This window comes from Corylus avellana, chromosome 1 (genome assembly GCF_965113065.1).
Source record: "Corylus avellana chromosome 1, dhCorAvel1.hap1.2, whole genome shotgun sequence".
In the NCBI taxonomy this organism is placed as follows: Eukaryota; Viridiplantae; Streptophyta; class Magnoliopsida; order Fagales; family Betulaceae; genus Corylus; species Corylus avellana.
The window spans coordinates 4,419,918-4,447,850 of record NC_142490.1 but is presented as its reverse complement, the minus strand read 5'-3'; the positions used below and the strand labels follow the sequence as shown (position 1 = coordinate 4,447,850).

Genomic DNA, 27,933 nt, shown 5'->3' with positions numbered 1-27,933 from the left:
TAAATGAGGAATCCTTCCGAGCAAAGACATTTTGTATATCTATTCATGTTGGGTAAACTTTAGACCTGTATAAAGCGTTTCTTTCATATGAATCGGGTAATATTATAACTCGGTGAGCGGACTGACCCCGAAAAAATTATTTACACCAAAAAAAAATTTAAAACTTTAGACCTAATAAAATGTCACCAAAACCAAATTCTTTACCGCTTAAGCCAAGCCCATAAACACGGAAGCAGTTGCCGGAGACATTTACAATCAGCTGATAGTTTAAGTAAAATACGTGTACTTCTCCGAGAAGAAAAAATACACCGCCAGGCTCGTTTAGTCTTCTACACTCTACGAAGTTTAGAAACCTCAACGTCGTCGTCCTCATGAGCCATTTCCTGGTACCTCTTCTCTTTAATTTTGTTCCCATTTTCAGTTACGCAGCGGAAATTCAATTTTTTATTTTTTATTTTTCATTATTTTTTTGATTCGTTTTGATCTAGTGTTTTTAGAAACAATTTTGTGACAGAGAAAGCTTTCAGTTTCTAAGGGAAGCTCTCTCCTCCGGATTGTAGCAATTGCTACTGTCGGGTCGGGTCTGTTGTATGCTAACAGCGACACAAATTCCAGTAAGCATTGAATTTTGTTCAAACTTTGATTTTTTTGGGGGGTTTTTAATTTCTTTTACTCTATGTTTGGTTGTTTAGAAAGTAGAGGACATAGAAATTCGAAATTTTGAGTCTTGCTCAGTTTGGTTTTCTGAATATCAAAGGGTATGTTTGGGATTGAAGTGTGATTTCAAAAATTGCGTTTTTGAAATCACAACTTTTTAAAATTGCAAAGACTTTACCTTCTTATCAAATATTTGTTATGCGAAATAGTGATTTTAGTTTAAATTCGCGCTTTTTCAAATGAGCATCCCCTAAACTGTTTATAGAAATCGCAAATTGTATTCCTCTTTTAAATTAAGTGTTTTTTAAATCACAATGTCAAACGCCTTACCTTTTGCGATATCTTTTAAAAACGCACATTATTCTTGCGAAATCTCAATCTCAAACCCATACAAAGAATGGGAATTGCGTTTTATAGTATTTTCAGAAAACCAAGGCAGTGACAGTGAGACACAAAAATTTGAACCAAGAGTCTAGTTGGGAAGAAAGATCCTTTCTTGGGTGCCAAACAATGATTAAACTGAGATTCCCAGTTTTGATATCTAATCATTTTTCTTATATTTTCCTTTATAAGAATCTCATGCTTCTGTTATGCTGAATGTTAGGAGCAACATTTGCAGTGAAGGTTCCTGTGCCTCTGCGGGAATGGAAAATTACACAGGACACAGTTCCTCGCCCGCGGTTTCTTTCATCAAATCATTGGCAATTTGGTTCGTTCTTTATCTAATTCTTTTTTTATTAGTAGCCCTTTTTTTGGCAATAGATTGTTTCCTTTAAATATACATACATACATATACAATTTGAGCTTGAAATTGTAGGAGTGCTTCCATTATTTTCTTCTAGAGTTGGTTTGGTTCCATCATCGGACAAAAAGAATGAAGCCCCTCCGGCAGTTGGAGATGGCCCCAAACCATGTCCCAACTGCTTGGGCAGAGATGCTATTGCAAATGCGGCTGCTAGGGTTGGTCCTGCTGTTGTCAACCTATCAGTTCCTCAGGGTATATACTTCGGGTTATTTTATATGTTCTGTAATTTATTTTAGTTAGAAATAGAACCTGAAATTTGTTTGCGACCTTTTGTGTTTTGGTAGGTTTCTATGGGATTACTACTGGAAAGAGTATAGGGTCAGGAACTATAATTGATGAGGATGGTTCAATTTTAACATGTGCTCATGTTGTGGTTGATTTTCAAGGCATGAGGGGTTCATCCAAAGGGAAGGTCAGTGGTTTTGGGTTTTTGTATTCAGCGATACAAATAGTAGGGTTGAAATCAAATGTGGAGATTGCATATCTTGATTGTTATTATTATTATTATTATTATTATTATTATTATTATTATTATTATTATTTTTAATATATAAAACTTTTTAAAATGTTATAGAACTTTCATGTGTAATGAGTGTGTTATACCACATGGCATATATTTTTGAACGTGTTACACAACAATAAAGCCATTATAGGCCTCGGCTTAGGTGCTACCACCGGTGGGGCTAAGTTATCTTCTAGATAAATTTTTGCAAGCAAACAAGACGGTGAAATTGATATATCAACTTCACCTTCAAACCTATTGGAAAATGATTTCTTTTTCTATGGTAGTGTGTGTCCCTGAGTGCGCACATGCATGCATGTGTGTGCATAATTCATTTAGTACAAGTAAGAAAAAAGTGAAGCTTTGGAGTTATGAGAGGAGACATGCTATCATGCATGCTGTTGCTTTATCAATTTCTTTCTGAATGTAGGTATCAAATTGTCTTTATATTCTGATTTATTTGCCAAAAAATTCTTACTTGAATTCGATTAGTTGTTATGATTAGCATATTCTAAGGAATCATCTGCAGCCTCTTTTCAATCATTGTTATGGCTCTAAGGGACCTATATATGGGGTTCTCATTCATTTGTTTCTTTACTTTTTTATTTTATTTTTCTCTTTCAAAAGACACTTTAAGGCATCGGTAAATGCTTTTATACTTATGTTTTAGTAGTTCTTATCATTCATATTTGATCTTGAACTATGGAAAATTGTTGCAGGTTGATGTGACTTTGCAAGATGGTCGGACATTCGAGGGTACAGTGGTGAATGCTGATATGCATTCTGATATTGCAATTGTAAAGATTCATTCTAAAACACCACTTCCAATAGCAAAACTTGGCTCTTCAAGTAAGCTTCGTCCCGGGGACTGGGTTATTGCCATGGGTTGTCCACTTTCCCTTCAGAATACCATCACAGCTGGTATTGTAAGGTATTCAAAATATATTCTAGCAATCAAAAATTTCAGTCCCTTTTATGCATTATTTGTGTACTTATATATATAAAGAGAAAATTTAGCTGTCAAAATTTCTTCGATAAATTGCTGTAGTATGTATAGTCAGCACTTGGTTGCCACAGATTATTTACTTAATCGTGGTAGTATATGATAGAGCTCATCATCTTGGGGCTTTACATTAAAGAAGACTAGTTATTTTATTACCTTTCCTCATATCATTTTCACTCTGGATGTAGTTGTGTTGAACGTAAAAGCAGTGACTTGGGCATTGGTGGAATGCGGAGAGAGTATTTACAAACGGATTGTGCAATAAATGCGGTAACTTTTTCTCTGTGTATGTGGCATTCATGTTTGGACCAGGGAATCACTTAAGTCATATTATTTCAAGTTTTTCTAGCCTCCTTAGTTTGATGTGCATAAGTGTGTGTGTCTTAGAGGGTTTAAAGTTGAGTCGATAGTGGAAATGGTTGTCATGTGTGTTTATAGCTTCAGTCCTCTCTTGGATATAGACTTGATACTATTTCTTTCTATTTTTTCTGGTGTAGGGAAATTCTGGAGGCCCCCTTGTCAATGTTGATGGAGAAGTAATTGGTGTTAATATTATGAAAGTGCTTGATGCTGATGGATTGGGTTTTTCTTTACCAATTGATTCGGTCTGTAAAATTATTGAGCACTTCAAGAAAAGTGGGTATGTTCTTATATTTTTGCATGTGATTACTAATTTTAACCATTGGATCACATACTTCGTTAGATATTTAGTTTATATAGTGTTCATCTAGAATGTTTCTATTATTATCCAATTTGAAGCCTTGAAAGGCATCTATATGACTATATCAGATAATTATAATAACTTGATTCTGAAAAAGTCAGAAACATGTGTGTGTGGTTCAAAGTTTGGTTGATGAAATAATGTCCACATTTATGTCAAATCCTCATTGCCCATTTTTGTGTTAAGATATTGCCGCTTTAATATGTTTGGATTAAGTTGTGCCAATGGCCTTACCTCCGCCCCCTATAAGTGTGGGGTGGTGGGCAAGGTTGGGATCTGTACTCCTTGGTTGCTTAAGTTTATGAAGCAAAGAAACAATATTTGGATTAAGTTTTGCATTTAAATACTTAGTAAATACCTGTAGGTCCCAATGGAATGAAAAAATAACATACAACCCTGGTGTTGCCCCTACCAATAGGAGGTTAACTTGTGCTTAATTTTCTGTTGCAAGAGGTATCGATGAAATACCTATACATGGTAATCTCTCTCTCTCTCTTGGTTGCATCATTAGAACATTGGGTCTGCAAGCTATGTATTGGTAGGCATAAGACCCCTTCCCTTGGTGTGAGAAGGTTTTTATCCCACGCCTCTTGTAAGACCCCAAAGAAAGTTAAGATTTGTTTGAAAGCATCATCTTTACCAAGAGTATAATAGATTGTTATCTTATGTAGGAGGGTTGTTCGACCTTGGCTTGGATTGAAAATGGTTGATCTTAACGAGATGATAATTGCTCAGCTTAAAGAAAGAGATGCCACGTTCCCAAATGTCAATAAGGGCATTCTTGTACCTATGGTATGTATTCTAATTGTTTCTTGCCTCATTCTTATTGCATTTACTATAGTGAACTTGGCAGTGTGCCTTTTTTTCTTTTCGTGACTAACTTGTCTGCAATTCATTAAGAGAAATATATATCTCTTGTTAGGATCACATTAGTCTTTTCTTTTCTGGTGATGCACATCTTATAAATTTCATTAGTAATTTGCAGACTTTTCAGATTCTTATCCCAGCTGATTTGTGCTGGCTACATGTAGGGATTACAATTCTCTCTAGTTCATTTCATTTGACTGAGAAAGTACTATCAACATTTGAACACATCTTATAAACAGCTGCCTTCCTTCCTTCCCTTATTTTTTTTTTTAGTTTTCCAATATTAATCTTGTCTCATACAACGGCACCATGAACATGGGATTGGGTTTGTCTCATAGAATCAATTGAACCTGTAATAGTGTGCCTTGACATGTGAGTTGCTTTTATATCTATTTGGGCATTCCATTATCTCCTGCCCCCAGGATGACATTTGATTTGTGCACCTACTGGAAAGAATATGTGTGAATTATTTTGCTGTGAAATATAATTTGCATGCTTGGGTTTGATGATATTACACTGTTAAGAAAAAAAGAAATGCATATTGGTCATTTATAATGGTTTTGCCATTTTTTGACTAGGTAACTCCTGGATCTCCTGCTGATCGGGCTGGATTTTGTCCAGGTGATATTGTGATTGAATTTGATGGGAAGCCTGTTGAAAGCATCAAGGAGGTATTTGACACCTCTTCATCATCATCACATCTTCATTGTCATTTTCACAATCTTCTCAGTGGATGTCAATAGTTTTAAACTATGCAGTTTGCAATGCAGACGCTAAAATGTCTTATGGCTAGAATTTTAACAGTTCATGATTAATGGAGCCATAATCCTTAACTTGTAGATATTTATGCATAATCTTTTTAGCAATTAATCCACATTATAGTGATCAAGCCATATATAGATTTGAAAAGTCTGTAAGATGTGAAGTAAAGGATATGAAAAGAAAATATAACTTGATAGATCTCTAATGTAAAAATCTCCAATCAAATAGAGTTTAGTCCAGAAAACTTGGGCTTTTAACTGATTGAATTCATTGACATAGTTTGTTGCTTGCTATTTACAAGATTGTGTCTCTGATGTTCTATATGATTGGCGAATTTGTCGCAGATTGTTGAAATAATGGGGGACAGAGTTGGAGTACCCTTGAAGGTACTTGTGAAAAGAGCCAAGGGTAGTTTAGCGACGTTAACTGTAATTCCAGAGGAATCCAATCCAGATATGTGAAGAGATATATTTTCTTGGTTATATATTTTTTATATTCTTTGTGATTGCGAAGAAAACAAATGTACAGCAGATGGTGAGTTTCAATAATTAAACTTTAGGTTTTTAGTTTTTCATCCATTCTTATGTGATCCACTCAATGTCAAGGCAATAGTGGAAAAACATTTTTGATAATACAGTGAAAGTATACTTTTTAGTGAGTTTTTACAAGTTCTTTCTCTTCTTCTTCTCCAGCCATGTTGGCACTTAGCACCCATTACCAATATTTAAGGTATTCTGCACACTCACACATACAGACACATAATTGCTTTTGTAAGCTCTTTTGGCTGCATGATTGCTTTTGTGATCTTCTACTTTGGTTGACCCTTTTTGGGTGGAACTCCAAGTAGAATAGAAGGCTTTGAAAATGGGTTTTTGCAAACTCCTTTTTCTTTTTTCTTTTTTTATGTTGAACCCCCCAAAAATAATTATTCTTTACTACTGGACCTTAATGAGTAATCCGCCATGAGTCTGGTCTATTGTTGGTGGATGGTTGCTGAGATTTGGGCCTCCTGGAGTTACTGAACCAGCTTATGCAGTCATCGGCTAGAGTCCAACTTGAGCCGTATTTTCTTGCGGGCCACAGGCCTCAATAAAATGTGGTATGGGCTATGATCCCAATAAGATATGACATGAAGCATTGGTTTTTAAAATTATCATTGAATTTGTGTTGCAAGTTCTAACTCTTTGATGAGTAATGTTAGAAGGAAGACCCATGTCCTTCTTTTGTCTTTTCAAATTGATTTTACTTTAAAATTACTATTTTATTTGTGATATATGATTAGATTTTACTTTAAAATCGAGGTAATGAAAAAATAAATAAATAAATAAAGTTGAGGTATTAAAATCAAAATCGATCAAATGGATGGAGCATGGTATCACTACTGAAGCATCAAGCTGCTGGTCAAATCCTTCGAAAGGTCCTTTGATTCTAGTCTTTAATGGGGACTGCTGAATGGATATATATTCTAGTAGCACCCCCTCCACACCCCCCCCCCCCCCCCCCCCCCCCCCCCCAAAAAAAAAGAATAAAACTTACAAAGAAAAAGAAAAAACCAGAAGTAGGACGAAGGTCTAAGTTTCTAATTTGCACCTTTCTTCCAACTCTTTTAATCTAATTTAGATGGCCCCAATAAGGTTCATAGGGATTCCAATCCAAACCTAGACACTCTCATCCGCTCATCATACTTAGAGTATGTTTGATATTGTTTTTAAAAAATAGGGCTTTTAAGTTAAAAAAATTAAAAAAAAATTGGCAAAAATTTCATTTTTAAACTTTTGTCAAACTTTTTTTTTTTTGTTTATTTTTTATTTTTTAGACTCTTAAAAGCGATTTCAATTTTTTTAACAAATGGGTACTCTTTTTTTTTTTTTTTTTTTTTAAATAGATTTTTTGAATGTTAAACTCACTTTTAAATCCTTCAAACGCACACCCAAATATGCCTTTAACCTTTCCCATCATTGGCACCTACTATGATGGGTCTTTATCTTTTGCCTCTGCCACATTGGGTCCTCTTGTAACCCCACTGAAGGAGAGGCCTTTTGCAGCTCTCCTTGTTAAATCAACCTAAGAAAAAAAATGCTAGCACATTGTTCTCGAGGAAGACTCGTTATGTGCCATTCTTACCCTACAAAAATCTCAAAACTCACCGATGATTAAAGAATTGTCCCAATTGTTTCTAATATACTTGGTCTCCTCAGTTCCTTTAACAGCTGGATTGCCACGTCAAGATTGATATGAATGCAAATCTCCATGCTCACAACATAGCTTCTTGGGCGGTTACCACAAGTTCAATTGACTGCTTTTTCACATATTTGTACCCCTTAAATATGTTCCGAACATCTCCAACAGGGCTTTTAAACTAACTTTTAAGTTAAATTTAGTAATTTTGGTGCTTTAGCATACCTTCTACAATATCAATTTTCCTAAAATTAAGAGTTTTCATTTTACTACTCAAAATACAACTTTTTTTATTTTAGCTACTAGTTTTTCACTATACACTCCAACAAGAACATCTATTTTAACTCTCTACTCTAATTAAATATTATTTTTTAGTATTATTTTATTAATTTTTTTTATTATTTCATTGTTTTCCCCATAAAAAGAAATAAAAAGATAAGGAAAGAGAAAAGATTAAAAAAATAGAAAGAAAGATAAAATATAATAAAATATTATTTACATGTTGCTACAGTAACTTATAAATATGAAAGTTCACTGTAACAGTAGTAGGAAAACTTTCTATTTTACAGTATCTGTTTGCTGGAGATGCTCCAAGTTATTGTAGCAACTTGTAAATAATATTTTATTATATTTTATCTTTCTTTTATTTTTTTAATATTTTTTCTCTCCTTCTCTCTTTTTATGGGGAAAACAAAGAAATGATAAAAAAAATTGGATGGCTTAGGTGCGGTAGTGCAAAACTACCGCACCATGCAGTAGCCCAAAACGACCCAATTTGGGGTCTTTTTGGGCAATAAAAAACTTTTTTTTTTAAAGTAATAATATAATATTTATTAAATATTAAAAAAATCAATAATTAAAAAAGTAAAAGAAAAAGAAAAAGAAAAAATGAAGGCCACCCATTTGTGGCCAAGGGAGTGGCTGGAGCCACCCCTTGGCAGGCCTGGGGGTGGATGAACCACCCCCATGGCTAAGGGGGTGGTCCGGCCACCCCCAAAAGGCCCAAAAAAACAAAAAAAAAAAAAGGTTTGGGTTTTGGCCCTTTGGGGGTGGCCGGACCACCCCCAAGGGTCTGGGGTGGTTTCAGCCACCCCATACCGGCCTTGGGGGTGGCCAAAACCACCCCCAGGCCCTTGGGGGTGGTCCGGCCACCCCCAAAGGGCCAAAACCCAAAACTTTTTTAAAATTTTTTTTTTTCCTTTTGGCCTTTTGGGAGTGGCCGGACCACCCCCTTGGCCACGAACCACCCCCAGACCAGCCATGGGGGTGGCTTCCCTTGGCCAAAATGGGGTGGTCGGCCACCCCATTTTGGCCCCCAACCACTCTTTTCATTTTTTTTTTCTTTCTCTTCTATTTTTTTTTTTTTTTTAAAAAAAAAAAAAATTTAGTTTTTTAATATTTTCTTTTTCTTAAAAAAAATAGTCTTTTATTGCCCAAAACGACCCAGTTTGGGGTCGTTTTGGGCTACTGCATGGTGCGGTAGTTTTGCACTACCGCACCTAAGCCAGATTCAAAAAATCTAATAAAATAAAATTGAAAAATAATATTTAATTAGAGAAGATAGTTAAAATAGATGTTCTGTTAGAGTGTGCTTTGAAAAACTAATAGTTAAAATGAAAAAAGTGATATTTTGAGTAGTTCAAATAAAATAAAAGGTGTTGCTGGAGATGTTTAAATTTCTCCCTGACGGCGAATCAATAATAAAGATCCCCGTGGTAGCATTTTTTTGGCCTTTTAATTTTATTTTAACCTGCTGTGTACTTTTTTTTTTGTTTTTTTTTTTTTTTTGAATTTTTTGTGCTGTCTGTACTGTCTACTATCTCATCTATAAAAAATTAAAAAAAAAAAAAAAAAAAAAAAGTTATGTTTTGCAAATATGCCTTTATTTGATTTGGATCTAGTTTTTTTTTTTAACATATCTGCACAAGGGAAAAAAAATGGGAGATAGATTTAAACTAATGACTTTCGCTTTATAAGATGTGACCCCCAACCGATTAGATTTTCAATTTTAATAATAAGATTTTTAAGTTTTGCCCGAGTTTAAAATATGCACATCTATCACTTTATTGTTAAAATTAAGTGTTCGACATCTACAACACATATCTCATTTGACACATCCATCTCAACACCTCAATATAATGACCTACCAACCGAACTATAGTATTTTATTATTGTGAGTTTGCTCTTTGAATTATTAGGTGGTTAGAGGAGAGTGACAAGGAGTAGGGAGGTCCAATAGCATAATAGCGAGGCGTATATGAAGACATGGTAAGTGTACTTCTCAGACGGTCACTCAATTGATAATGTCTCTCCTAAACTAGCAACTACGTCAAATTATTAAAAATTGTCCATACTCTCCCAAGGCTAACAAAATGATAAAAATAATTATAAAAATTGATCAATAAGATAAAAAATATCCCATTAAATTTTTTATAAAAAGACAAACTAAAAATAAAATAAAAACCAAAAGAAAAAGAAGGGGCAGCAAAAAAACGCTTGGGTTGGTTTTTTATTTTTTTATTGTCTTTGGAGGATATTGACAATTTTTTTTTTTTTTAATAATTTAGGAGACATGGACACATTTTTATTTTTATTTTTATTTATAACAAAGAATTCCTCCCCGGCAAAGACACTTCGAGTATCTATCTATGTCGAGTAAACTTTAGACCCTAGTAAAGTGTCACCTGACTCTCCTCTAGGGGTGAAAAGGCAGGCAGTTAATAACCGTTCGCCAAGCGTTAACCTCTAAGAGTATCTCCAGCAGTCTAGCTAAAAGGGAGATATTAGCTACATTTAGCTATTTTTGTCCTTTTTTTTGCTCAAACAGAATAGCTTCATATTAGCTATTATACCTTAACTACTACAGTGAATAGCTTCATATCTATTCACTGTAGCACACTAGATTGCTGAATATAATATTATTTCCACATTATTTTCTCTCTCCCTCAACATTTCTCTCTCTTTTCTCTTCTCTCCCTCCCTCAACGTTTATCTCTCTTCTCTCTTTTCTGTTCATGAATTTATGATACAAATTCAAGTCATTTGAATTACTAAAAACTCACAACAAAAATTGAATAGCATGCATATAATTGACAAACTAAAAATGGAAAAATAAAAATAACACACAGGTATACTGCGTGAATCAATTCTATTGCAATTTACAAGATGATCCAAAAGCGGTAGCAAATTAAAAAAAAAAAAAAAAAAAAGATTAAAAAATAATATTTAATAAAATAAAGAATATGTTGGAGTTGTCATTAAAAAATGAGTAGCTAAAATAGAGAATTGTGCTTTTTGACTAGATAGAATACTTCTTACTGCTGGATATGCTCTAACCGCCTATATATATAAATACATGAAATGATGTTGTTTTTATGTTTAAAATTTTAAATATAGAGATATGATAGATGTTCAACTGAGTCCAATCTAAAACTCAACTTTTACTTACGTGGCATAAAGTCACATAAGAATTGTGTCAGTTTAAAAATTGAAATTTCAAAAAAAAAGACAAAAATCAAAATACATGCTCACAAAATTTGGGTGTTAAATGAAGCTTAGTTGAGCCCCTATCATATCTCTTAAATATATATAAAAATGTATACAAATCTAGAAACGATAACCATAACGTTTTGGTTTTATTTATTTTTTAAAATTAAAAAATAATTTTTTTTTTTTTTTTTTAAGTGTTACTAACTGGTAATTGTCTGTTAGTATTACTAACGGCCTAGATGGTTATAGTTAACAGTTTTAGCCAATAATCACTAACTGTAACCGTCTCTTCAACCTTACACCCCTCCACATAAGTCAAGTAATATTCCAAAGCCTTTGCCACTTACGCTAAATCTTATAACATTGGTAGTCTCCCCGGAGACATTTACAATCAGCTGATAGTTCAAGGAAAATACAATACGTATACTTCTCCAAGAAGAAAAACTACACCGCCAGGCTCGTATAGTCTTCTACACTCAACGAAGTTTAGAAACCTCAACGTCGTCGTCCTCATGAGCCATTTCCTGGTACCTCCCATCTTCTCTTTAATTTTGTTCCCATTTTCAGTTACGAAGCGGAAATTCAGAAATTCAAATTATTATTTTTTTCATTATTTTTTGTTTCGTTTTGATCTAGTGTTTTTAGAAACAATTTTGTGGCAGAGAAAGCTTTCAGTTTTCAAGAGAAGCTCTTTCCTCCGGATTGTAGCAATTGCTACTGTCGGGTCGGGTCTCTTGTATGCTAACAGCGACACAAATTCCAGTAAGCATTGAATTTTGTGCAGAAATTTTGAGTCTTGCTATGCTTGGTTTTCTGAATATCAAAGAATGGGAATTGCGTTTTATAGTATTTTCAGAAAACCAAGGCAGTGACAGTGAGACACAAAAATTTGAATCAAGAGTCTAGGTGGGAAGAAAGATCATTTCTTGCGTGCCAAACAATGATTAATCTGAGACTCTCCTTTTTAATTTAATCATTTTTCTTATATTTTCCTAGCAACCAAACAGTACTCAATTCCAACAAGTTCTTTATAAGAATCTCATACTTTGTCATGCTGAATGTTAGGAGCAACATTAGCATCGAAGGTTCCTGTGCCTCTGCGGGAATGGAAAATAACACAAGACACATTTCCTCGCCCTTGGTTTCCTTCATCGAGTCACTGGCAATTTGGTTCGTTCTTTATCCAATTCTTTTTTTATTGGTAGCCCTTTTTTTGGCAATAGATTGTTTCCTTTAAATATACATGCATACATACATACATATACATGTGTTTTTGGGATCATTTTGAGCTTGAAAAAATTGTAGGAGTGCTTCCATTATTTTCTTCTAGAGTTGGTTTGGTTCCATCATCGGACAAAAAGAATGAAGCCTCTCCGGCAGTTGGAGATGACCCCAAATCATGTCCTAACTGCTTGGGCAGAGATACTATTGCAAATGCGGCTGCTAGGGTCGGTCCTGCTGTTGTCAACCTATCGGTTTCTCAGGGTATATATTTCGGGTTATTTTATATGTTCTGTAATTTATTTTATTTAGAAATAGAACCTGAAATTTGTTTGACCTTTGTGATTTGGTAGGTTCCTATGGGATTACTGCTGGAAAGAGTAGTATAGGGTCAGGAACTATAATTGATGAGGATGGTACAATTTTAACATGTGCTCATGTTGTGGTTGGTTTTCAAGACATGAGGGGTTCATACAAAGGGAAGGTCAGTGGTTTTGAGGTTTTGTATGTGTTATCTCCCTCAATATTTAATTATAACAATGATTTTCTCTAATAGTTTCAATGCAGCATTCAGTCATACAAATATTAGAGTTGAAATCTGATGGAAATGTGGATGTGTGGAGATTGCATATCTTGATTATTATTATTATTATTATTTTTATTGAAATATAGAGAACATTTTAAAATGTTATAGAACTTTCATGTGTAATGAGTGTGTTATACCACATGGCATATATTGTTGAACGTGTTACACAACAATAAAGGAATTATAGGCCTCGGCTTAGGTGCTATCACCGGTGGGGCTAAGTTATCTTCTAGATAAATCTTTGCAAGGAAACAAGATGGTGAAGTTGATATATCAATTTGTTTTGGATTTATCGCCTGTAAACCTGTTGGAAAATGAATTATTTTTCTGTGGTAGTGATTAGTGTATTCTAAGGAATCATCTGCAGCCTCTTTTCAATCATTGTTATGGCTCTAAGGGACCTATATATGCGGTTCTCATTCATTTGTTTCTTTACCCTTTTTTTTTTTTTTCCTCTTTCAAAAGACACTTTAAGGCATCGGTAAATGGTTTTATGCTTATGTTTTAGTAGTTCTTATCATTCATATTTAATCTTGAACTATGGAAAATTGTTGCAGGTTGATGTGACTTTGCAAGATGGTCGGACATTTGAGGGTACAGTGGTGAATGCTGATATACATTCTGATATTGCAATTGTAAAGATTCATTCCAAAACACTACTTCCAATAGCAAAACTTGGCTCTTCAAGTAAGCTTCGTCCCGGGGACTGGGTTATTGCCATGGGTTGTCCACATTCCCTTCAGAATACCATCACAGCTGGTATTGTAAGGTATTCAAAATAGATTCTAGCAATAAAAAGTTTCATTCTCTTATGCAATATGTGTACTTATACCTGTATATATATATGTGTGTGTGTGTGTGTGTGTGGATTATGTGATTTAAAAAGAAAATCTAGCTGTCAAAATTTCTTCGACAAAATGTAGTAGTATGTATAGTCAGCACTCGGTTTCCACATATATTATTTACTCAATTGTGGTAGTATATGATAGAGCTCATCATCTTGGGGCTTTATATTAATGAAGACTAGTTATTTCATTACCTTCCGTCATATCATTTTCACTCTGGATGTAGTTGCGTTGACCGTAAAAGCAGTGACTTGGGCCTTCGTGGAATGCGGAGAGAGTATTTACAAACAGATTGTGCAATAAATGCGGTAACTTTCTCTCTTTGTGTGTATGTGGCATTCATGTTTGGACCAGGGAATCACTTAAGTCATACTATTTCAAGTTTTTCTAGTATCCTTAGTTTGATGCACATAAGTTTGTGTCTTAGAGGGTTTAAAGTTGAGTCGATAGTGGAAATGGTTTTCATGTGCGTTTATAGTTTCAGTCTTCTCTAGGATATAGACTTGATACTGTTTTCTTCTATTTTTTCTGGTGTAGGGAAATTCCGGAGGCCCCCTTGTCAATGTTGATGGAGAAGTAATTGGTGTTAATATAATGAAAGTGCGTGCTGCTGATGGATTGGGTTTTTCTGTACCAATTGATTCAGTCTGTAAAATTATTGAGCACTTCAAAAGTGGGTATGTTCTTCTCTTTTTTGCATGTGATTACTAATTTTAACCATTGGATCACATACTTCGTTTGAAATTTAGTTTGTATAGTGCTCATCTGGAATGTTTCTATTATTATCCAATTTGAGCCTTGATCTATATCAGATGACTATAATAACTTAATCTCATAATCTGAAAAAGTCATAGACGTGCGCGTGTGTGTGTGTGTGTGTGTGTGTGTCAAAGTTTGGTTGATGAAATATGTTGAAGTTTGTTTGATGAAATAATGTCCACATTTATGTCGAATCCTCACTGTCCATTTGGTGTTAAGATATTGCAGCTTTAATATGTTTGGATTAAGTTGTGCCGATGGCCTTACCTCCACCCCCTATAAGTGTGAGGTGTTGGGTGGGCAAGGTTGGGATTCCTACTCCTTGGGTGCATAAATTTATGAAGCAGAAAAACAATTTTTGAATTAAGTTTTGCATTTAAATACTCAGTAAATTCCTGTAGCTCCCAATGGAATGATAAATAACATACAACCCTGGTGTTGCCCCTACCAATAGGAGGTTAATTTGTGCTTAATTTTCTGTTGCAAGAGGTATGGATGAGATATCTATACATGGCAATCTCTCTCTCTCTCTCTCTCTCTCTCTCTCTGCATTGTTTCATTAGAACATTGGGCCTGCAAGTTATGTACTGGTAGGGATAAACCCCCTTCCTTGGTGTGAGAAGGACTTTATTTGGGCATCCTGTAAGAGCCCAAAGAATGTTAAGATTTGTTTGAAAGCATCATCTTTATCTAGAGTATAATAGATTGTTATCTTATGTAGAAGGGTTGTTCGACCTTGGCTTGGATTGAAAATGTTTGATCTTAACGAGATGATAACTGCTCGGCTTAAAAAAAGATTTTCCATGTTCCCAAATGTCAATAAGGGCATTCTTGTATCTCTGGTATGTATTCTAATTATTTCTTGCCTCATTCTTAATGCATGTACTATACTGAACTTGGCAGTGTGTCTTTTTTCTTTTTCTTTTTCTTTTTCCATTTTTTTTTTGCGTGAGCAACTTGGCAGCAAGTCATTAAGAGAAGAGAACTCTTGTCAGGATCATAATAATTTTTTCTTTTCCCGTGCTGCATGTCTTATAAATTTCATTAGTAATTTGCAGACTTTTCAGATTCTTATCCCAACTGATTTCTGTTGGCTACATGTAGGGATTACAATTCTCTCTAGTTCATTTCATTTGACTGAGAAAGGACAATCGACAATTGAACATGTCTTATAAATAGCTGCCTTGCTTCTTTCCCCCCTTTTTTTTTTTTGTTTTTTGTTTTTTTTTTTTTAATTATTTTTTTATTTTGTATGTTTTTAAATTTTCCAATGTCAATCATGTCTTATATGACAGCAACATGAACATGAATTGGGTTTGTCTCGTAGCATGTGGATTGACTGGTCTCCACTTTGCACGATCAAATATTCTTAATTGATTTTGCTTCTTTTTTACCAAAACTTGTGATATATTATCAGGGCCTTACTGGTGAAGGCAGTATGCTCTTCCCTCTTATGAATCAGTACTCTAATCAAAAGAGTAGAGGCCCAAAAGGAACTGCAGCTTCATTTTGCAGTGGCTGGTCTTTGTTTGCATGATCAGATACATTTGTGGGAATTTACTTCTTGTCAGTCAAATGCAGGCTAGCGGTTTCCCATTAAACCTGTCGGATGTTTTTTGTGTTTTCCATTTGATATAATTAAATCTGTAATAGTGTGCCTTGACATGTGAGTTGCTTTTATATCTATTTGGGCATTCCATTATCTCCCGCCTCCAGGATGACATTTGATTTGTGCACTGACTGGAAAGAATATGTGTGAATTATTTTGCTGTGAAATATAATTTGCATGCTTGGGTTTGATGATATTACATTGTTAAGAAAAAAAGAAATGCATATTGGTCATTTATAATGGTTTTCCCATTTTTTGACTAGGTTATTCCTGGATCTCCTGCTGATCGGGCTGGATTCCGTTCAGGTGATATTGTGATTGAAGTTGATGGGAAGCCTGTTGAATGCAGCAAGGAGGTATTTGACACCTCTTCATCATCATCACATCTTCATTGTCATTTTCACCATCTTCTCAGTGGATTTCAATAGTTTTAAACTATGCAGTTTGCAATGCAGACTCTAAAACGTCTTATGGCTAGAATTTTAACAGTCCATGATTAATGGCGCCATAATCCTTAACTTTTAGATATTTATGCATAATCTTTTTAGTGATTAATCCACATTATAGTGATCAAGCCATATATAGATTTGAATGAGTTTAATTGTCAAAAAATACGTTTGGAAAATGTGAAGTAAAGGATATGAAAAGAAAATATAACTTGATAGATCTCTAAGATTGTGTCTCTGATGTTCTATATGATTGGGGAATTTGTCGCAGATTGTTGAAATAGTGAGGGACAGAGTTGGAGTACCCTTGAAGGTACTTGTGAAAAGAGACAAGGATAGTTTAGCCACGTTAACTGTAATTCCAGAGGACTCCAATATAGGTGTGTGAAGAGATATATTTTCTTGGTCATATTTTTTTGTTTTCTTTGTGATTGCGAAGAAAACAAATGTACAGCAGCTGGTGAGTTTTTCAGCCATTCTTATGTGATCCATTCAATGTCAATCTAGCAGTTCGTGAAAGACAATAGTGTAAAAACATTTTTGATATTACAGTGAAGTATACTTTTTACAAGTTCTTTCTGTTATTCTCCCCCAGCCATGTTGGCACTTAGCACCAATTGCTTTTGTAAGCTCTTTTGGCTGCATGATTGCTTTTGTGATCTTGTACTTCGGTTGACCCTTTTTGGGTGGAACTCCAAGGAGAATAGAAGGCTCTTTTTTTCTTTTTCTTTTTTCCCTTAAAATAAATAAATAAATTTATTTATTTTTAGACGAATAGAAGGCTTTGAAAATGGGTTTTTGTAAACTCATTTTTTTATAAAACCCCTTAAATTATATATTTTTTATGTTGAACCCCCCAAAAATAATTGTTCTTTACTACTGGACCTTAATGAATCATCCGCCATGAGTCTAGTCTATTGTTGGTGAATGGCTGTTGAGATTTGGGCCTCCTGGGGTTACTGAACAAGCTTATGGAGTCATCGACTTATTTTGTTACATATAATAATATACATTGCCACCTATCTGAATGATGTTGTAACATATTTGTTATGTGGTAACATATACCGTTAAATCTGTAAAATATAATCTTGACTATGAAATGACTTCTCTCTATTTCATTTGAAATTTAGAGGATCTTGCTTCAATGACCAAGACAAGTTATTCTTTTCAATTTTACAAGTGGTACATAATTTGAGATTTAGATTTTCTATGCTTAAGTCAGACTAAGTGTACTTTGAGGATATTAATTAATCTCATGAGTTATGATTGCTCAAATAAAATATTGTTGTTTTCTACATAAAATAATTGTTTAAATAATGTCAAGTTCAACATGGACTTTTAGGGCAATAATCCTAACACCTGAGATATTAGAGTAGCTTTCCAATAAAGAAAAGCAAAATATATTGGAAAGATTGACATTCTCACTTGGACTTTTAGGGCAATAATCAATTTAAGACATTCTCACTTGGAAAGATTGACCTCCAGTCAACAGGTTTTGGAAAATTTTGCAGCATAGCTTGAATTTTGGAGAGCTTTTATGGTCTATACACATAGATATGCTATGCTCACTAACAAATTTAACCAAGTGAAAAAGAAAAAGAAAAGTTCTAATGCCATAGAAAGAACATTAATTCTCAACCAAAATCGAATATTGACAAGAATTCAAGGAGCATTCGGAGCAAAATATAAAACAAAGGTAACAAAAAAATAATAATTAAAAGATCATAATTATTAGGATGAAATTCATAAGTCCCCAAACAAACAACACTCTTGCACTTACACTACCAAAATTCAAAAAATCACACCCCACTCCATTACATGTTAGTTTTTGGCCTCAAAATTGATGAAAATCTAGTTACATGCACGTCTCTTATTTGATGTTTTTCTTCTCAAAATGCCCTTAAAATTATTCCAAAATAAAATTATGGGATTGTTCGGCCACCCAAAAATGGTGGTTCGGCCACCAAAAAGTGAGGGTTGCTCTGCCCCCACTTTTTTTTTTTCTCTATAATTTTAAGGGAATTTTGAAAAAAAAAAAAAAACTATTTTTCGTAATTAGAAAGATACTAAACTAGAGAAAATAAGATAAACTAAAAGATTAAAATATCAAATAAGATAAATGTAGACTCATAATAAAGAGTCCTACACCTTGTCGTGTCCTTCTTGACGTCCCTGCATCAGTGCAAACTTCTCGCCAAACTTATACGAAAAATACAAATACCCTTTAGGCTTAATCGACGGCGTCAAGATCTGATGGACGCCATACTGATCGCTTATGTAATCATCGCAATTGTCAAAAAGCTTTTTAACGGGAATATGAACTTCTGCAATGGTTTTATCTCCTCTCAGGACTCGTCTGTGTCGGAGTTGAATCCTGATAACCAACTGGTTTTGGCGGAGCTTTGATTCTTCCAAGTGAACCCGCATCGGATTGTCACAAAAATATTTTCCAACCAGAGTTTGTTGCTTTGAACCCGAATTTCCCACGATGGAGAACTCAGCATATAAATGCATTTTGAACAAGCAATTCACTTTCATGCCTTCCAAACATGTCAAATTGAACTCAAAAGAACGATAATTCATAGCTGGGAATGTGGAGATACAGAGATGAGAGAAGAAGGAAGAAGGGAAAGATTTGTTTTTCAGTTGAGAAACAGAATGATTGAGAAGATCATCTATATAAATCTTCGTAGATAGAATTTATTCAGGAGTGGGACACTCTCAGTTCAGAGTTTAAGTAGAACAAAATCTCTTCTTTTGTGGATATTAGTTATAGAGAAATTATTATTTACCCCTCTAATTATCTATTATATATATTTGCAATGTTCTCTCAATATTTCAATTTTTAAATGTTATCCTTAGTTTGCGGGGTTGAAATGTTAATAGGATAGTAGGTATTTCTATATAAAAAAAATAAGAAGGCTAAAATTTAGAGAGAAAAAAACCAACAAACAGAAAAAGCAAAAATTCAGGAAGGAAAAAAAAAAAAAAAAAAAAAAACCGAGTTTTCCTCTATAAAAGTGACATGTGTCCCTTGTTGAACATGTGAAAAACACGTGTTTTTTTAATAGCAGGGACAAAGTTGGAATAAATTTTATTCAAAAAGCATGTGTTTTTCACATGTTATTAAAAAAAAAGGACACATGTCATTTCTATAAATTAGGTCGAAGAAAATTCATCCAACTCAATTTTAAGGAAAAACTCTGCAAAAAAAAAAAAAAAAAAAAAAAATTATGAATTTGTCATAATTTTTTTTTTTTTTTGACCTTTTTTCTTAGAATTTTTTATCAAAAGTATTTTTGTTACCCAATGATAGAGTGGGTGGACATTGAAAAAATTGAAGCGGGAGCCATTGTAAATAAAATAATAGTTGAGTAAATGTAGTTTCTCAAACAAAATATATTTAGGAAAGGAATGGGAATGGTGGAGCTATAGGTTTACATATTAATACTAGAATGACATAGCTATTTAAGCCAACAAAAAAAAAAAAAAAAAAAAAAAAAAAACACTAATGAATGAATGAGGGGGGTCAAATTTTTGTTTTTTTATTTTATGAATGAAATAATAAAAAAAAAAAGTTAATTAAAAATATTTGAAAAAGTATAACTAATGAAATAAATAAAGAATTCAGCAAAACTTATATATATATATACAATTTATGCTGTCAAGCTCTTGAAGTTTAGTCTATATTAGTCAGAATTTTTTTAAAGAAAGGGTCTACTAATAGATTTGCCAAATCTATTTCAATAGGAGCTCATTTAGAATTTGATTGGAGGTCAATGAAATCATTGTTATTCTTCATATTCTTAAGTAACTACAATTACATATTTCATACAATTAAAATATGTAACAAAAACTATATATATTCATAAATAATTAATCCAATTTAGCAATATAAATATAAAAACTTAATCAATATTAAAGTTTGATTATATACCTAAAAAAATTTAGGAAAAGGAAATTTTCAAAAAGCAATTGATCTGAACTGTTAAAGGCTATAAAAAAAAAATAAATAAATAAATGACAGACTAAAAGAACGACTTTAAAATTTCGTAGAATTCTAAATTGCAATTAGTAATTTTACTTTTTAGTGTAAATGCCTTTTTATCTCTTGTTTTAAATTTGACGTCTTTGAGGAGCCACTTTTAAAATGAGTCAAACATCAAATTCTCTGTATCTTTCTCTACCTTAATTAAATATTATTATTTTATTAGTTTTAAACCAATCAAGAGAGAGAAGGGTAAAAAATAAGCCTAAAAATTATTTACCTTTAACTTTTTAACTCTTAGAATGTAGAGAGCACCTATGACAAGAATTAAATATAAAGTAGATAAATGAGTTTGTTAAAGGGAAATTATATATAAAATCCTTAGGTAAACGCGCTTTTTTAAAAAACTCCTTGGGTATTTTTTTTTGAAAATTTAGTCCCTGGGTAACTCGAAATTACAAGAAAACTCCCTACCGTCAATTTTTGTTAACTTCCGTTAGTCTACTCAAAACTCACCGTTTTATCTGATTAAAATATTATTTTTTTTATTAATTTAATTTAAAAAATTCAATCTAAAAAAAAAAAAAAAAAAAAAAAAAAATTTGAAGGGTGGCCGCCACCCCTGGCCACCCTAATTTCTAATGAATCTAACAGAAAGATCTAAGCTTTAACAGATCAAAAGGGTTCAGAGAGAGAGAGAGTGCAAAGTAAGAGATACCTTATAGGAATTTACAGAAGGACCCAAAGTATGGAACCCTCTGAATCTCTCACCGAAATATTCAGAGAAGTTGTTTTTACCCAATTGTTGTTGGGGGATCTTCTATAGGGGAAGGAATTGCTATTGCCAGAGCTGGATATGCCGGTTCGTAAAGACCTTTAGACTTAAAGCTTATTTCTGAATCCTGATTGGTCAGTGGTGGTTTGGGGTGGCCGGCGGGCCACCCCAAACCACCCATGGGGTGGCTCGAGCCACCCCTTGGGTGGTTTGGGGTGGCTCGCGGCCACCCCTTTCCACCCCATGGGTGGCCGCAAGCCACCCCAGGGGTGGTTCGCCCACCCCTGGGGTGGCTTGCGGCCACCCCATAGGGGTTGGGGGGGTGGCACCGCCACCCCTGGCCACCCTTCAAATTTTTTTTTTTTTTTTTTTTTAGATTGAATTTTTTAAATTAAATTAATAAAAAAAATAATATTTTAATCAGATAAAACGGTGAGTTTTGAGTAGACTAACGGAAGTTAACAAAAATTGACGGTAGGGAGTTTTCTTGTAATTTCGAGTTACCCAGGGACTAAATTTTCAAAAAAAAATACCCAGGGAGTTTTTTAAAAAAGCGCGTTTACCTAAGGATTTTATATATAATTTCCCTTTATTTTATTCTTGTTTTATAATTTTATTTAAATAAAAATTTACATTTAAAAAAATAAAATTTTCGCTTAATAAAATGAAATTTTTTGTTTTCTAAAACTAAAAAATAAAAATTTCCGTTTAAAAAAAAAAAAAATTTAAATATTATTTTTAAATTAAAAATTTTCGTTTTTTAAAAAAATCATTTTTTTTAATTTATAGGGATATTTTTGTCTTATTGAAAAATTTATAGGGGCATTTTTGTCTTATTGCTAGCCTTGGGGGGACATTGACAATGTTTTGGTAGTTTGGAGGGGACATTGTCACAATTGAAAGTTTTGGGGAACATTGTCAATTGAGTGGTAGTTTGAAGGGGGTACGTGGACTTTACCAAAAAATTTACTATTTTTAGAGATTCAGGGCAGTGAATGTTCTTCCGTTTAACTGGGCCCAAAACCCAAAAGTGAGACAGCCCACAAGGCCCGCACCTACCCAGACGGCCCAGACGCAAAAGAAACGAAGAAAATAAAGAATAGAAAAGAAAAAAAGAAAAAGAAGAAAACAAGCTTTACTTCAGGAACAAGAAGTAGAGCAAAAGGGGGAAATCGCTCTCACTGCAAATTTGTGTTCCTTCGTGAAATAAAATTCCGATGGCAACGGCTATGGTGGAAGATTCGAGCTTCGAAGACGACCAGCTCGCTTCCATGACAACCGAAGAAATCGTCCGAGCCTCTCGTCTTCTCGATAACGAGATCCGCATCCTCAAGGTCCTCTCTCTCTCTTTTTATCTCTCTCTCTTTGTAAGGGTTTGTGTGGATTTTATTTCCTTCGTTTTTGTCTGTGCATTAAGATCGTTTATTTTATATGAACGTTTTATTGGTAATAAGTTCCAATTTTTATATGTATTTTAATGTAATGTGTTTTTCCCCAATATATGATTTTGAATGACTTTCAATTTCTTTTGTTTTGCTTTGGTAATGTGTTTGTGTGTATGTTTCATTGCTATTTCTGTATTTATATGACTGGTTTTTGTAAAAGAAGTTACAGTTTTTCTTTATACTTTTATTGATCCTTTCTGTTAGTCTATGAATTTGTGTGGATTCTCAGGTTTTTAATTAATTAATTTTTTTTTTCGTTTTTGGAAGCTATAGTTTGTTTGTTTGTTTTTTTTTTTCTTTATTTCTGCGAATTTGTAATAAAAAACCAGTTGTGTGGATTTCTTACGTGATTGAAGGAGGAGTTGCAAAGAACAAATTTGGATTGGGATTCGTACAAGGAGAAGATAAAGGAGAATCAAGAGAAGATTAAGCTTAATAAGCAGTTGCCCTACTTGGTCGGCAACATTGTTGAGGTAAATTATCAGGCTCTCTCGCTCTTAATTTTATTATGCTAAGCGGTTTTTTCTTATCTCTTTTTATGTTTTGATTGCGAAGAATTTATTTGATTCCTTATGAAAACCGTAATATTTGGTGCCATAAATATGTATTTTAGGTTTATATCTAACCGTGAATGACAGTATGGGATATCTGATGACCCTTAGATAGTGGGGATAAGGGTTTTTTTCTTTTCTTTTCTTTTCTTATAAATGTTCATTCTCATTGGGTGTTCTTTTGCTATCAAAAGTAAGACTATGGTGGAGAAGAAAGGTGATTCTGAACTTGAATTGCAAGGCAAAACAAAATTAAGCAAGAAGAAGTATAGAATCTCGTTCAAGTCATAACAAGGCCATACCAATTCAAGGAAATACATGTGAGAGACACTTCCAGAAAAAAAAAAACCGCGGAAGATAATTGATATGTGAAAATGAAAGAATTTATTTAGATCTTGAATCCAGCTAGTATGTATTAAAAATATATCCGTGTTTGTTTACTTCCAAAAAAATGTGCCAAAAACCATGTGATGAGGAGTGGAGCTGTTCTGAGCCAGTAACAACCATTTGGACATCCACTTCTTGTTACTCAATACTACAAATGTTTATTGATCTCATTCTGAATTTTGCTGTTACATGGGATAGTGTGCACTAACATCTCAAATCAAAACTCTTTTTTGATAATCTAGAAGGTATAGTGCAATGATTTTATGCTCTAACCATGATATCTGAGTTGATTTGGTTATCCCATGCCTAATCTGTCAGGCTGCCGCTAGACTAGGCTCCATGTGGGGAACTGGGGGTTTGTACTTAAGTTATTATAGTTATTTGCTTGTAGTACTTGACTATAATTGCAATCTTGTGTGCTTTCAGATTTTGGAAATGAACCCAGAGGACGAGGCTGAGGAAGATGGTGCGAATATTGATCTTGACTCACAAAGAAAGGGAAAATGTGTTGTGCTGAAAACATCTACTCGTCAGGTGAGCTAGCAGCATATTACTCTAAATACTAGCTCTTCTATTTTACTAGTAGAGTTACTGGATGTGGTTTAATCTTATTTGAACTTTTCGATTATTTTTGTTCTGCTAAATCTATTTAAGCAGTTTTCTTACTTTTAATCTTTCCAGTTATGGAACTTAATTACTTATTAAAAAAAAAATTAATCTTTCCAGTTATGGAACTTATTTTGCTAAAAATCTTGAATGACAACAAGCAGTCTAACTAAGTGTTGATAATTGTTCTTTTCTTTTCGTTTCGGATCAGGATTAATTGTCATGGGCATCATTGGGAATCCTTAAACTTTGATGGCATTTACTTTTTGTGCAATGTATATGTGGGGGTTTAGTATTTAGCTCCACCCAATAGTTGTACTTGTCTGAACAAGTCTTAGGACTCTTGGGTACGATTTTTGAATCTTGGCGCTTGTATACTTGCTGATACTGGTAGTAATGGTACCTTTTGCACCAATACTGTATGTGTTCACAAAGTTTTATCTTGGATCTTCCTCTAGCTGCTTCATAGTCCAATTATTGCCAATGTTTCTAGTTTTTTTTTTTTCTTTCTTTTATTCAATTGATTAGGTTGTCAGTTTCGGTTAAAAAATATGATGATGTGTTTGCGACCAAGCAATATGCAATAGTTATGTCTATCTTGGATTTGAAATGTGGTTCTATAATCGGCAAAGTCCTGCCTCTTGATGGATGCATTTTGTATTCTTAACCATCAGGGGACCATCATTCTGTGTCGTGGTTGTTTGCATTAGTCAAGATGAACTTGGTGCAATCACCCCCCCCCCCCCCCCCCTCTCTCTCCCCCAAAGCTTATCTAGTTTATTGTGTTGTTGACTTTACAAGTGTAAGATTGCTTTCTCTTGATCTTTTATCTTTGGTCATTTTGAGTTGCATGGAGCCAAGAGGGGTGAATAAGAATTTGGTTTAATATGCAAATTAGTATTTGTTGCCTGTAAAACTTGGAGAAGAAAAATGCGAAATTTTTTGTTGTCTTGTTTCCATGTATCAAATAAACAATAATCTGTATTTCACCTTGACTGCAGACTATCTTTCTTCCTGTTGTTGGGCTTGTTGACCCTGATAAATTAAAGCCTGGTGATTTGGTCGGGGTGAACAAAGATAGTTACTTGATCTTGGATACGCTGCCATCCGAGTATGATTCTCGAGTAAAGGCTATGGAGGTTGATGAAAAACCTACTGAAGACTACAATGACATTGGAGGGCTAGAGAAACAGGCAAGTTTCTGATTCTCAGCATGATCCTGGGATAACTCCTTTTTGTTTCTTGTTATGTTTCGTATATTGATTCCTGGTGATTCAAGTTGGTTATTGTTGCAACAGATCCAAGAATTGGTTGAGGCCATTGTTTTGCCCATGACACACAAAGAGCGATTTCAGAAATTAGGAATTCGTCCACCTAAGGGAGTGCTCTTGTATGGACCTCCTGGAACTGGGAAGACTTTAATGGCCCGTGCTTGTGCAGCACAAACAAATGCCACTTTTCTTAAGTTGGCAGGCCCACAGCTAGTCCAGGTAGGAGACATGATGTTATGCTGTTTATTTCTGCATTCTTATGGCTGATTACTTATAATTACTTGTGTTGTCTTTGGTTTGCTTCTATTAGATTTCTATTTTCTTGCACTTTTTGGCTTATCATTTTACTATGATGCTTATATTTTGACACCTGATACTTATATTATATGGAGAGCTTATCTGTATCATCTTATAGTGCATCTGAGGTCTTGTTCTTATAAAGAGTACTTTAGCTGTAATTTTTCCAGATGAAAAATTCAACTATTGTGTACCATATCCATTGTTATACTGCAATAAGTGTGCAATCTCTATCATCTGAACTGGTCTCACATGAAGTAACTGAACTTGATTTGTCTGAAGATGTTCATTGGGGATGGAGCAAAACTTGTTCGTGATGCCTTTCAGCTAGCAAAAGAGAAGTCTCCCTGCATCATTTTCATAGATGAAATTGATGCCATTGGCACAAAACGGTTTGATAGGTATGCTGTACCTTATCTCCCTGCAAGGCAGTAACTTTTGTGTTTTGGATTTACATCTGCTTGATAATTTTTTTCTGAATCTGAGTGTTCGGTTTTTTGGGGTTGGAATAGGTTAGTTTATTAAGTAAGATCATCTTATTTTTATTAAAATGTGTTTTGTCTTTGACTGCAGTGAAGTGAGTGGAGATAGGGAGGTGCAGCGGACTATGTTAGAATTGCTCAATCAGCTCGATGGCTTTAGTAGCGATGACCGGATTAAGGTTTCTCTATGCGCTTTTGTTTTTTCATCTAGTTATTTTTATTTCACGGGTGCCATCTTGAGCACTTTAAAAGTGTTGAATTTGGTTGGAGCGTAGCATTTGGATTAATGAAATTTGTGATATGAATATGCTTAGTTAAAAACTTCACTTTGTGGGACGCAGTTACAGACTAAAATGTATTCAATTTAGTACCTCATATGATAATTAACAGGCAGTGGCACTTAATGTAATTGTACTTGTCTATTTTGGACCATCAATTGACAAAATTTGGATGTAACTCATAGGTGATAGCAGCAACAAATCGTGCTGACATCTTGGATCCTGCCCTTATGCGTTCTGGTAGATTAGATCGTAAAATTGAGTTCCCACATCCCAGTGAAGAAGCAAGAGCTCGTATCTTGCAGGTGAGTTTTTCAGGAGTGCTTTCTTTGATGTTTATGTGCATTTAGACATTGCTCTGTGCATATTCTCATTAAATCCTTTTCCTTGATATATTAGATCCACTCGAGGAAGATGAATGTTCATCCAGATGTAAACTTTGAAGAACTGGCTCGGTCTACTGATGATTTCAATGGGGCACAACTAAAAGCTGTTTGTGTGGAGGCTGGCATGCTTGCCCTTCGCCGTGATGCAACTGAGGTGTGCACTTCCATAATTTGCAAGTTGTTGCCAATTTGACAAATTTAATCAAGGGAACGAGACTTCTCTTAGTGCTTTAGCTATCCATTCTGTCATCATGGGTCGCATTCTTTTGGTTGTATTAGGGGCCATCATGCATTTTTTTTTCTTTTTTTTTTTTTTCTTTTATCATTCATTTTGAGCTGTCGTGATAAGAAGTTCTAAATCAGAGTGTTGATTTGTACAATTTCAGGTGAACCATGAAGACTTCAATGAAGGAATCATTCAGGTTCAGGCGAAGAAGAAAGCAAGCTTGAATTACTATGCATAGACTGGAAAGTGGGAGGATTCGGTTCATCAAGTTCATCACAAGTTTATATCATGCACATTCTGGACTTTTGGAATAGTAGATTATTCAAGCTCAGGCCAAGACAAAAAGCGAAGCTACGAGTTAGAAACTTGTTCAGAAGAGTCGAAACTGTTTTTTTGTATCGTGCAATTTGGTGACATTTTATATTTTTATAAGACCACTGCCATAATTTATCAATGTAGTCAAACCGTGTTTCAATATCGTTGACATGTCAAAGGGTTGGTCTGTGACGTTCTCCAATGGATTGCAGGTATTCTTCCATTTTTGTTTTTCTTGAAGAAGTTTTTTCTTCTTTCTTTTTCACTATTTTTACATTTCACTTTCATTCTCACTATTTCTCATCACGTTTGCTGAGTGGGAAGAGTCATGATATATTCATTATCTTCATTATAAGAAACAAAAAAAGTTGTTTCATAGTGAAAAATGTGTGGAGAGATCTTCATATTTGTTCTCATCTTTTTAATAATTTTGTTTGTGTCTTGAACAGAAAGTTGTGAATCTTTATAAAGATGTC

The 27,933-nt window shown here is 34.1% G+C and overlaps 4 protein-coding genes across 4 annotated transcripts; 3 read left to right on the top strand and 1 right to left on the bottom strand.

Annotated features, from left to right (window-relative positions):
* The first annotated feature begins 220 nt into the window (after positions 1-220).
* LOC132171605 (putative protease Do-like 14) lies at positions 221-5,978 on the top strand. The gene is made up of 11 exons (XM_059582972.2): positions 221-386; positions 515-614; positions 1,262-1,366; positions 1,475-1,654; positions 1,747-1,874; positions 2,684-2,895; positions 3,156-3,237; positions 3,465-3,607; positions 4,360-4,480; positions 5,134-5,226; positions 5,662-5,978. The coding sequence occupies exons 1-11, from the start codon at positions 372-374 to the stop codon at positions 5,776-5,778; spliced, it is 1,296 nt and encodes a 431-aa protein (XP_059438955.2). The 5' UTR covers positions 221-371; the 3' UTR covers positions 5,779-5,978.
* A 5,392-nt stretch (positions 5,979-11,370) lies between these two features.
* LOC132171606 (putative protease Do-like 14) lies at positions 11,371-17,021 on the top strand. The gene is made up of 11 exons (XM_059582973.2): positions 11,371-11,511; positions 11,647-11,746; positions 12,050-12,154; positions 12,290-12,469; positions 12,559-12,689; positions 13,349-13,560; positions 13,863-13,944; positions 14,174-14,313; positions 15,117-15,237; positions 16,268-16,360; positions 16,722-17,021. Exons 1-11 carry the CDS (start codon positions 11,497-11,499, stop codon positions 16,836-16,838), a joined length of 1,296 nt encoding a protein of 431 aa, XP_059438956.1. The 5' UTR covers positions 11,371-11,496; the 3' UTR covers positions 16,839-17,021.
* A 1,571-nt stretch (positions 17,022-18,592) lies between these two features.
* On the bottom strand, positions 18,593-19,033 carry LOC132168607 (protein SRC2-like). The gene has a single exon (XM_059579601.2). It carries the CDS (start codon positions 19,031-19,033, stop codon positions 18,593-18,595), a length of 441 nt encoding a protein of 146 aa, XP_059435584.2.
* Positions 19,034-22,340: 3,307 nt separating this feature from the next.
* LOC132170900 (26S proteasome regulatory subunit 6A homolog) lies at positions 22,341-27,680 on the top strand. The gene is made up of 10 exons (XM_059582049.2): positions 22,341-22,547; positions 23,015-23,131; positions 24,023-24,130; positions 25,204-25,395; positions 25,501-25,692; positions 26,053-26,171; positions 26,344-26,431; positions 26,716-26,835; positions 26,930-27,070; positions 27,303-27,680. Exons 1-10 carry the CDS (start codon positions 22,431-22,433, stop codon positions 27,378-27,380), a joined length of 1,272 nt encoding a protein of 423 aa, XP_059438032.1. The 5' UTR covers positions 22,341-22,430; the 3' UTR covers positions 27,381-27,680.
* Positions 27,681-27,933: the final 253 nt, after the last annotated feature.